This window comes from Orcinus orca, chromosome 15 (genome assembly GCF_937001465.1).
Source record: "Orcinus orca chromosome 15, mOrcOrc1.1, whole genome shotgun sequence".
In the NCBI taxonomy this organism is placed as follows: domain Eukaryota; kingdom Metazoa; phylum Chordata; class Mammalia; order Artiodactyla; family Delphinidae; genus Orcinus; species Orcinus orca.
The window spans coordinates 45,940,886-45,952,896 of record NC_064573.1 but is presented as its reverse complement, the minus strand read 5'-3'; the positions used below and the strand labels follow the sequence as shown (position 1 = coordinate 45,952,896).

Genomic DNA, 12,011 nt, shown 5'->3' with positions numbered 1-12,011 from the left:
AAACTTTAGTGGCCATGAGTGGATATAGGCTTGATGAAGTCACATCCTTGGGGAGCCTGTACCTACCACCAGCTCCTTCCCATAGGCCTTTACCTAGTGCACAAAGTGGGGGTCCACCAAAGGGTGGGTGCAGGGCCACAGATCTGTCATACTAAGGAGGGAGTTTGGATTTGATAATTTCCAAAGAGCAGATGGGGTGTGCATCCAGAGACCGGACGCTCATGAGGAGGCCGCCGCAGGTCAGTGATGCTTCTGACCTAAGTGAAGGCAGTGGCCTGGATGATGGTGAAAATGAGTGGATTTCATGAACCACTTTAGAGGCAGAGGAGACAGAACCTTCGGTGTAGGCTTCCTATGCTGCATATTTTATTCCGCTATTATGAGGTCCAAGTTAGAGTGAATAAAAAACCCGTTATCTAATTTTGTCACAATTTTCTATAATGAGAACTGCAAATGGGAATCGTAACAGGATCAGAGAATGGGTGGAGGCTCTTGATCTAGACGGAACTGCCATCAAAGAACCAAGAGGCAACAGGAAGACGCCACAGGAAGACCAGCGCTATTTCAATAAAGATACGAGCCACTGAGGTCAATCCACAGCAAGTTCCAGAAGAGTCTCTGGACTATCAAGAAAGTGGGTAGGAAGGGACACATTCGTGCCCAAGAGTTGATCTGGGAGCAGAGAAAATTTCCCGGGTCAGGTAAAGAAGAGGTTGAAGATCGATAACAATTTTAATAAATCTTGCAATAGGTAAGCTTTACCATTTGATCTCAAGCATCAATCTAAGTGGACACAGTCAGTAAAAGTCTTTCCTAAAATAATGACAACAATAAAATTTCATTAAATAATTTCTTAAAGGAATTGGAAGGGAGGAGAAAAAGCCAGATCAGCTGACATCAAGTACCCTGGTCCAGACCCTCGGAAGCTGTGAAATATCTTGGTTCTTGATTCTAGGCAGCATCCAGTCATGACTGATGTCCTTCTAGTTGTTACTATTTTTACCAAAGCTTCACTGAGTTGGGTTTAGGTTTATGCCTAGAAAATTATGCACAATGACATGAAAAATAAAATGCTGAAAGAAAAAGATTTATGAGATAATGTGATCAGTATAATGTTTGCTGTTCTTGAACATAGCTCAGGAAAGTGAAAGGACAGATTAATGAGGGATTAAGCCAAACATGAATTTTAATATCCAAAGACATTTATAAGCAAGAAACCCTGGGGTATATTTATAGAGCCACTTTAATTAGTCAGTATTCAAAACAGCTTTACACATGAGTCAAGTTTTCGACAGATTTAAAATACACATCTCTTCTAAATGAGAGAATTGAGGTATTGTAAACCAAGCATGGAATCAGGAATCGGAAGATTCGGGCTTGAGTTCTGACTCTGCCAGTTACAGACTTGGAGAGCAAATCACAAAACCTGTTCAAATGGAAAATGGAAAACTCTGATGGGCTGCCACAAAGATGAAACACAACAATGGGTGTGAATGTGCTTTGTAAAACAAAAAGCGATGTATTATTTCCTCAAAGGAGTAAAGAAGAGAAAGGAACATATGTTCAGAAATTTGCTTGAATTAATTTTTCAAGTTAACAGTCCTATCACTAATGTCTACGTATATACTCTGCAGACAGAGTATTTTGAATTTACTGATAATGATCCCAGACCCAAGGATTCTGGGTTCTTTACCTGACTACTACCCCCAACACTTGCATTAGTATATGGAAGTGAGAGCTATCCAATGTATCTAAGAAATACCTCTCACAGTGATTGCTCATGGATTATATATACTCATACCTTCCAGATAATTTCAAAAGGAACTGTATATTGATAACTATATAGTTAGTTTAGGCTGTATCATCAGACAGACCTGGATTCAAATCCTACTTCTATCACTTCCTAGTTGTATGAATTTATAGACTCCAACAATGCCTATCTGTTTGCTAACACAAAAGTGGACATAGTCACAATACAGTACACAGCTTTCGAAGATTTAAGAGGTAACAGCATTCAATGTGCTTAGCAGAATGCCTGGTATGTAGTACAGACCTTGAAAGTGTTAGTTATAATGATAGCTACAATGCTGCTTCCCAGCAGATAAAGTTCTTCATTTTCCACCTATTGATCATTCCCATCCTCAAACAGGGATGCAGTTCCTTATGTACATACAGAAGCTCATGTTCTATAACCAGTCAGGAGCTCAACATTTATTAAGCAACTACTATAAGCCAGGCATCAGGACAGACATCACAGGTACAGAGGTGAGCTAGATATTGTCTCTTACATTCTCAAGAATGTAAGACTCTTGGGAATTCCCTAGCGGTCCAGTGGTTAGGACTCAGCACTTTCCCTGCCAGGGCCCGGGTTCAATCCTTGGCTGGGGAACTAAGATCCCACAAGCCATGTGCGGAGTGGCCAAAAAGAAAAAAAAAGTAAGATTCTTGAGGGCGAATCTTTGTTGGCTCTGCCCACCTCTGTTTCCCCAATGATTAAAATAGTGCCTGGATTATTGAATGTGCTTGGTAAGTGTTTATGAAATGAATAGCTTGTGCTTTTTCTGCCATACTGATAAAAATCCAAATTCCAACATAGAAACTACTTTTACTTTTAGTTTGGATATGCAATGAAGAAAAACTGTAAAGAAAAACATTTTTATCAGTACGGATATAATTAGTATTAGGTGTAAATCCTGGGCTCCTTGAATCAATGTTAATGATCTTCTCACAAAATAAATACAATGACATTTGGCACTTTGGAAAAAAAAAAAATCAATAAGCAGCACAGGTTGGAAAGAATTCACCAAGTGTCTGAGAATGTGATAAAGGAAAAGAAACTTGATCCCATTCTTTTACTCTATGTATTAACATTTTCCCCACCACTTTAATTTTTTGTTGTTGTTGTTTGTTTTTTTGTTTTGCGGTACGTGGGCCTCTCACTGTTGTGGCCTGTCCTGTTGCGGAGCACAGGCTCCGGACGCGCAGGCTCAGCAGCCATGGCTCACGGGCCCAGCCGCTCTGCGGCATGTGGGATCTTCCCGGACCAGGGCATGAACCCGCATCCCCTGCATTGGCAGGCGGACTCTCAACCACTGCGCCACCAGGGAAGCCCACCACTTTAATTTTAAGATGATAAAATTTCACTTAGAGATTTAAAGATTTAAAACATTGCTCACCTGGTCTTCTTCTCCTCCACCTTCTTCATCATATTTTAAAATATTATCTCTTACATCGTCTTCTGGATCAATTAAAAGTTGCTTGGCCTGGCGTTCCTTATCCCGACGTTTCATCCATACTACAAACATCAGAACGAGGACTAGGCAGCAGAAAGAGAGTAAAGACGTACAGTGTTGTAATTTTAAAAACTCGACCTGTCTAATCACAGTCTTCAACATTAAAAATTTATACTTATATGGCTGGAAAACTTGTAATGTGTCTTTTACTCTGTTACCTATTTCTGGCCTCACATGACCAGAGCCAAGACAAAGCAGAGGCCCTGAGCGCTAGGTTTAGAGTGTGAGGACCCGGGTTCTGCAAACTGGTGCCCTGTGAACTCACTGAGTGGACATCTGTCCTCAGTTTTACCATCTACAAATGGGGACAAAAACTATTTCTGTCTTTTACTTTGTCTTGCCAGAGGATAGGATACGCTTAATATAATGGCTTGTAAATTTTAGAACAGCAAACAACAGTAAGTGAAATAGTCACTCGTTATTTAATTGCTGTTTCATTCCAGTTGATCCGTCATCATTCTACTCCCCAAATCAGAGAGAAGGGCACTTGTCAAGGATAGGACGTGCTTGCCAAGATGCCTTTGGTAGTACATTAGACCTGGATCAGCGACTTGATCATGAGGATTTTTGACTCCCAAGGGCCTGGGTCCTTCTACTGCACTATTGTGCTTTTCCCTTTCCTATTCCACTGCATGTTTCAGGTAAGAAGGCCAGGGGATTAGTTTGAGCACTGAAATAACATTAGGCGTTCATGCTTTACATTTCTGTGCCAGGATTAGAATCATAAATTTTCCAGTGCATTGACGCTACAATCAGCATTGATTCGTTTTCCTTCAAAATGGCTTGAGTCACTTCTTCATGCCACAATCCATCAGCTCTAAGTCTTTCTTGATAAGGTTGGTGTATATGCCCCACGGTAGTTGAAACTGAAGCATATCCTTAAGAGTACATCTAGTGCGCATTCCTTCTAAAATCTGGGGCTATCAGTTTACATCCTGAAGCAAAAGATTTAATGACTCTATTTGAGCACATTTTTATTATTGGCCATAAAAGTAAATATCCTCCTTTTAAAGCCAGATACATGATCTCATTTGCCATTGTTCCAGGGCTAAATCCAGCAAGTGGATTATTACTACAGCATGTAGGTTTCAAATTATAGTCAGAGTAGTCTCCACATAGGAAGTAAAAAATGCTTAGCCCTCTACAGTAATTGCTTAGAAAAAAAAAGGGACAGCATTCTAAATTACTAGAACACTTGCAAATGGAGAAAACATAAAAGAAATGGCCAACACTTTCAAGAAAGTGATTGGTGCATAGCATGACCGCACAGTAAACTAAGTCCTGCTGCTATTCAACAATACAACACAGGGTCCAGGCAATTTATTCTTTTAACCTGCATGCTTACAAGTGGCTCCTAAAGTACTTCCCAGTGGTTAATTCCTTGCATTCCACTGAACCAAAGACTGCAAAGTATTTTAAAAAGGAGCAATTCCTTAATCTAGACTTGCTCTAAAGACAGACAGTTTATTGAGCTGTGCAATCATTTCTATTATCCAATGTGCTGTATGAAGTACAATCTCTCACTATTTTATGCAGCCCGTCGAAAACAAATACCTTGATCCCTGCATGGCTGGAGCAGGTTGCTGACTGCACTTTATATGAAGGAAAGCAATACACTTATTTTCCTAAATCACCAACTACGTGCCATGAATTCAGACTCGAATCCTAAGAGAAGGGCTCCAACTGAGCACTGTCTAATATTTTTCTATGAAACGAGTTTGCTACAGCTCCCCAAGCGATCAGCATCAGAAAACTGCAACAGGGCACGAAAGAGGTAGGCTGGCTGGGTTTGCTGCAAACACGTAAGTGCTTGCAAGAATGCTCAGGGCTTCTCTCATTCTGAAGTGGGCGTGGCTGCAAGAAAATGCTCAGAGTGGAAGAGTGTTGTTAGGTTACGATGAAAGGCGACAATAAAAAGTTACTTTGCTAAACATCCTAGAAGCAACAAGAATTACACCTAAGAGACGAGGAAAGTACTCACTGAGCAGGATGATGATGCAAAGCAGGATTGCAATGATGGCGCCCGTGCCCAGCCCTGCGCCCACAATTCTATCCACATCTGTGCAGTCCCCGTTGGAGTCACACTGGCAAACCTTCACGCGAAGGATGGAAATATTTGACTTGGGAGGATTACCCGAATCTGTGATTATGATTGGAACTTCATATATCCCGGCTTCAAGAAATTTTATCTTTAAATTGAGCTGAGCAAAATCACCTATACAAAAAAGGGAAAAATACAGTCTGATAGTTCATACATTATACGATTCAAAAACACATGGCATTTTCCAGAACGTATTACTCCCGAATGGTACATATAAAGCAGTTTTCAACTATCCTGCACTGTCAAGTTTTTTTTTTTTTTGTCTTTAAGGGCTTCTAATATCTTATTTAAGCTTTAAGTAGCTTTTAAAATACATTTAAGGGGAAGATAATAAAGCACTTAAAATTAACTTTTCATGCCAGGTCAAAGCCTCTCAACTGCACATATATTCAAATAATGAACCTGTTCTCACCATTAAGCCGAGTGATGGTCCAATTTCTCTTAATAGTCACTGGAGACAAAGGAAGATCAAAAGCAAATGGTCCAGCGTTTGGATCAATGTCATAGTCAAGTGCCGTGATGTTAATTGAATTGGGGTCCGGAGTTTCGCAAGTCTCTGCCTCTTGAGGTAGCACTTGAGGGGCATTGTCGTTAATATCAAGTAAATAGATCTGCAGCGTTCCTGTTCCACTCATAGGAGGGATTCCTTAAAAGGGAGGAAAAAACCACAAACCGACGCTGAACAATTCTTTCCCTTGAGACTCACTTACGATGAAACTCTAAGTTTCCAGCCTGCTTGCCCCTATCACTGCGTAACCTTGGAAGAATGTAGTTGCCACAGCATCTCGGCAGACTGTTTTTGGTACAAGGCCACTTCATGCCTCTTTTGCAGGATGACCCTGTGCTGCCCCCGCTGGGCCTGCGGGCGCTGAGGGGCGGTAACAAGGCGCATGCGCACGCCCCTGGCCCGGCCAAGGGTGATCCGGCGCCCTCGCCGTCCTTACTCTGGGCCCCGTGCACATCGCGCTCCTCTAGGCACCGGGGATTGTAAGAGAAGCAGAACCCCGGGCTCATGATCTCATGGGCCCTACTCTTTGAGGGAGAACCAAGCCGTGTGCACAAAAGAACCCAAGAATGCTTTTCAAGCTCGAAACAGTCTGCAGACAAGTGATACGGACGCACAGACCTCATCTTGGGGAGGAGCCCATGGAGAAAAGACATGGTATTTACTGATCAACCAACTACCTCCTTGAGAAAGTATTAGGTTGCTCCCTATACGTTATTTCATTGTCATCCTACGAAGTAGGTTTAAACAGATAGGCACCGAAGTTGCTGTAAACCGGTCACGGTCACACCCTCTTAGAAGTGGTAGGGTTGCTAGTAAAGGCTGGTCTGCCTGACCCCAAATCCATTCTCATTCCACTATAAAATGCGGTCTCTGTACTTATCACTTGTGAAGATTTAGACTGGTGACTTGGACTCTGCTGTGTTATAAATATTTATACATAAATATATAACAAATATATAAAATGTAATGAAACCATTATTATATAAACATTATATTAAATATATAAGACAATTACATTTAATCATATAATTGATATATATTATATAAATCTAATATAATAGAAATATAGGAATTTTCTAAACAAGGCTGAATATTGAAACCCAGAGGTTTAAGTGACCTGCCCAAGGTCATGAAACCAGGAAGGTGCACACGTACACTCCTCAGGAGGGGACAAGGAGAAATCTCCACGGACCTCCCTAAGGAGTACGGGTGGCTCTGAGAGCAGGGAGTTTAAGGTGGAGCGGTAGGATGGCTGTTCACCATATTCTAACAGCACCAGAACCACTATGATTCTTTGTAGTTTGAGTTAGTTTCACATTTATTACCACATTTAATATTATTTGACTGCCATAACAACTTCACAGAATAGCAAGCAGCAAAAACAATAATGAAACAAAGGCACAGAGAGTGTAACAGCTGGTCCAATTATTAAGGAGCAGAACCGGGGCTCTAAATCCAGTCTTGTGATTTAGAGTCAAGTGCATTTGCAAAGCATCACAGCTACACAGATTTAACTGCTCACTTCTCTCTTGTATCAAACACCCTTTCAAGTAGAAAACAATCCACCTTGGTGAATGAAAAGTCTGGTTGTAACTCACAACCAACATATATACATATAATTTTATAGCTCTTTAAATCTCAACATAATGGTGCAAGATATATTACTTTAAGTTTCACTGTGGAGAAAGCTACCACTTACATATGGCGAGACAAGATACAACACACACGAATGCTGTGCTTTGATGTGAAATGGCAGAAGAGGTTCCTGCCAAGTTTCAATTCTAAATATTTGAACAGTAGGTCTCATAATAGAAAGTATAAGAAATATTGCTTTGGCCCTGTCACCTTGTAGATTTCTGACAGATAATGAGCTCATTGAATCTTATTATACAGGATTTGGAAAGGTTCTTTGAAACTGTTCTTATCAAAAATGTTGATATGCAACGTTTTTCAAACTGCATATCTCGGCCACCAAATAGAAAAGCCTACTATTTTTATTAGATGCTAACATTCATAGTCCAACATTAAAATGATTTTAAAAGATGGTCATGATTCAGTTTTGAAACTATTAACACATATAGAAATGTTTATTTGAGTGTTTAGTTTGTGCCAGGCACTGTTTTAAAACCTTTACATGTATAAGCCTTGTTATCTTCCCCTGTACGCTGTGAGTTACATACTGCTACCATTATACCTATTTAACAGAAAAAGGAAATGGACAGCTTTAAAACCTTGTTGCCAGTCCTGCAGTTAGAAAATGATAGAACTGGAGTCTGGACCCTGGGGGTCAGGTGGGACTTCAAAGCTTCACTCTTAAACCATGTCATGTTGAGAGCTGAAACAAGTCCGACTCCAGTTTAACGTGAGTCATTTTCATCTTACACATCTAAAAAAAAGTGCTCTCTATTAATATCAGCCATTTAGAATCCAGCAGAGACCCAGAAATAAAAAAGATGCTAAACTATATGTTTATGTTTTTCAAAACCAACACACTAAAGCTCAAGTACTCAATTATTTCAATGTAGGCATGAAATTTAGAGTTTCCTAGCCTGTGGCAGACTAGAGGTAGAGAATTGGAAAAAATGCTAGATACAGACAAACTAATGGCAACAAACAAATTGACTAGAAGAAATATAAAAAGACCACCTCAAAACCCACTGTGTCTGGGCCACTGAGGCATCAAGGTGCAGCAGGGCAGAAAAACCACAAAGGCTTGTGATCACAATACTAGGTGACCACGGAGGGTATAAGGACATTGGGAACATTCATTACAGAAGACAGGGAATGTATCACAGAAAGCCCAGTGGAAATGGAAAATAGAAATTGGGGCCTTAGAAGAATGAAGGTCAGTTTTCTAGACAGTTGGGTTTTGTAGAAAACTTCATTTCCTGATGATGCATTTGTGATAAGGCTCTACGCTCTTAACAACATCCAGGATAATAGAGTGACTATATTTAATTACGTACCATTGTCAGAAGCAAGGAAAGTAGCGTTATATATATTATTTTTCACATTTGGAGATTCTCTGTCCAAAACAGCAATTGTAGTTATCTGCCCATTCACAGGATCTATTTTTAGCCAGTTGGCAGGATCAGATAATTTTGTGTATCTACAAAATGAAAGCACAATACATTTAATATTTTTGACATGACACTTAAAAAATAAAGCCTATTTTTCAGGTGTAGTCCCAGGTGAAACCGGTGCGTTAACTTGCATTTTTGTAGATGATGGTTGGACATGCAGCCGTAACGCGGGAAAGAATTTCTGTGGCAGTGGTTTGGGGAGGTACATGAAGGTTGTGTGCTGCGTGGCCAGGCGCACAGGAAACATTGCATAGGTGTTCCAGGGGAAAGACCAGGAGCCCAGTCTCCCTACTGCAGTTTGGGGTTAAGGGGGATTTGACAGATCTGATTTTAAGCTGTTATCTAGTTCATAGGATAGCAACGGTGCAGAAAAAATAGCTCAAATATATCTTCTAAGCGAGCAGGAGCCCTAATGTATAGGGCTGAAGAGAAATTTTCATAGAAGTTGAATTTTCTATCACAGAACACTCCTAAACGTTTACCACCTTATCATGGTGGAGATGTGGTCACAGTGGGGAGGACCTCCCCCCGCCCACCAATTCCCATTCCTCCTAGGATCTCCCCACCTGGGCCAAGCCTCAGAACTACACCCTTCAAGGCAAGTCCCATGGTCTGAGCAGATTTATCGGTATCAGCTTAACCTCCTTTTTTATGTGGCGTGGGGATAAGCTTTTCAAGCTTGGGAAACCAATAGACAAATTGGAAAACATATCCTATGTTTTTTTTTTTTTTTTGCGGTACGCGGGCCTCTCACTGTTGTGGCCTCTCCCGTTGCGGAGCACAGGCTCCGGACGCGCAGGCTCGGCGGCCATGGCTCACGGGCCCAGCTGCTCCGTGGCATGTGGGATCTTCCCGGACTGGGGCACGAACCCGTGTCCCCTGCATCGGCAGGCAGACTCTCAACCACTGCGCCACCAGGGAAGCCCCATATCCTATGTTTTGAGAGGTAAAAATTTGCAGGAGTCCAGGATACCTATTCACTAGCTATTTCTCTATCTTGATTCCAATGTATAGAGAAATGAAGAAGATATGCAGTTATTCATCTGTTAGCAACAGTTCTGAAAGAAGTTAAATAAAATATGAGCTAATTTAAAAAATGACCATCCCCAGCGATGGATAACAGTCATGTGTTGTATGCTCCGCCAACCATCTACTCCCTCATTAGGAAGGATAAATTAGACTTTGCTGAGGCTGGAAATCTTTACACATATGTTTTGGAGGTCCTATAACCACTGTACAGGTGAGGGATGAAGATAATTAGCTCTTATATCTTGGTGTTGGCATGAGTTTTCTTTTCTTCCTGATGTGTGGGGAAGAGGTAAATGTTATAAGCTTCTGAGACTCCCCTATTTACTCACAGGAGAAACTTTATGTGATGGTTGGCATAAAAGCACAGGCTAAATTATTACTAAAAATTTTCAAAAAGGAAAGAGGACAGGAGAAAAGAGGCTGAAAACTTATTTCTTTAAATAATACATGAGTAGATCCATCTTATATTTCCGATATAAGACACTCATGGGTCCACTGAAGAAACTTCATCAAAGAATTAAAAATAATCTCGTAATAAGGAGTTTGCGTCCTAATGAAAATTTCTCACTCAGATGGCGAATAGATTTTGTGCACAGCATAGAACAGAACGTAAATTACAAAATGGCATTTGATACCTAATATTTTGCTGCATATATCGATCTGGGTCCTGAGCAGTGAACGTTGTTAACATGGTACCGGCGTGAAGACCTTCCTCTTGGCGAATGATCTTAGGATTTGGGGCAAAATAAGGGTTTTCATTCACATCAATAACTGTGACAGACACAGTTGCAGTTGACTGAGGTGGGTGCTGAATACCCTTGGCTAATGGCACTTGATTTTCTGCAGCGACAGTAAGGACATACATCCTATTTGTTTCAAAGTCGATTGGCTGGAAAAAGAAAAGAAAATTTTTTTTAAAGGAGAAACCGTCTTTTTGCAGGAAATAAGAATATTTGCATTCTGCAGTTTATCCTTCTAGCAACTCCATTTCTAAAACATTAATTTTTCATTCACTACACCATAGGTTCCTCTCAAATTTCTGGAAAATATGCATTAGCATGGCCATTGACTGAAACATTTATCGCAATTTAACCTACTTATATAAGATATTTATATATCTTGGGCATTTCACAGATTTATGTTCACAAAATAATGCTTATTACTATTGCACGCTGTATTTATTTAGCTACATCTAACAACTGACTTATTCTTAAGAACAGCACTGTTGACCAAAAATAAAAAAAAATACTAAATAATCTGGGATCAAGTGAGAACATGATGGTGTAGACTGTACTCTCAAACATTGGTACAAAGACCACTCCTCATCCGGGAAAGCTTTTACCAGTCTGTGGTCAACAAAGTGGACAAAACAAAAACTAGAAAATGTGATTTTTTTTCCTCATAAAGCTAAACTTACTCTATTTAAAAGTATCATTCATAATTTGAAGTATACATTTTAGAGTACACACACATATACACCTTAAATAAACAGTAGTGTTTGTAGGTAGAAGGATTCTTATTTTTTCCTTAGTTAGCAAACTAAAAACTTTATTTTTTCTGGCTATTTTCCAGAATAATTTTGGGGATTTTACTGGTCTGTACAAATCCTAAACCTAAGAATGCCACTCTAGATAAAGGCAATGAGCAAATAACCTTAATGTAAATATTAACTTCCAGAGTTCCACTGAATCCCATTGTCAATAGAAAAGTTACCAGGAGTCAAGGGACCAGACTGGGCTTTCCCTCTTAATTTCCCTGATCATCTTCTAGCTGAGGTGCAGGTAAGCATTACTGTGCATAACAGTATGAAAAAAAGAGCTTGGAGAGCTCTCATGCCATCCTGGAGAGTCTAAGAAGGACCAAGGGCAGCAGCTACGAGAAAGCCACAATATTAGCACAGACCACACCAGTTTCTTCACCTAGACCACCTCCTCAACTCTTCAGAGTTTCTTCCCTCTCACTCTACAATCCCCAGTTCAACTTCCCTTTCTGAATTA

At 40.3% G+C, this 12,011-nt stretch overlaps 1 protein-coding gene across 2 annotated transcripts in view; it reads right to left on the bottom strand.

The window, feature by feature from the left end:
- CDH2 (cadherin 2) overlaps nucleotides 1-12,011 on the bottom strand; it is a 215,623-nt gene that overhangs the window by 28,091 nt on the left and 175,521 nt on the right. For both annotated transcript variants that reach the window (XM_004273726.4, XM_004273727.4), the window contains 5 exons: nucleotides 10,650-10,903; nucleotides 8,869-9,011; nucleotides 5,807-6,040; nucleotides 5,275-5,508; nucleotides 3,177-3,316 (listed from right to left, as the gene is read on the bottom strand). In XM_004273726.4, coding sequence (XP_004273774.1) covers nucleotides 3,177-3,316; nucleotides 5,275-5,508; nucleotides 5,807-6,040; nucleotides 8,869-9,011; nucleotides 10,650-10,903 — 1,005 coding nt within the window. The remainder of the gene's footprint in view (nucleotides 1-3,176; nucleotides 3,317-5,274; nucleotides 5,509-5,806; nucleotides 6,041-8,868; nucleotides 9,012-10,649; nucleotides 10,904-12,011) is intronic.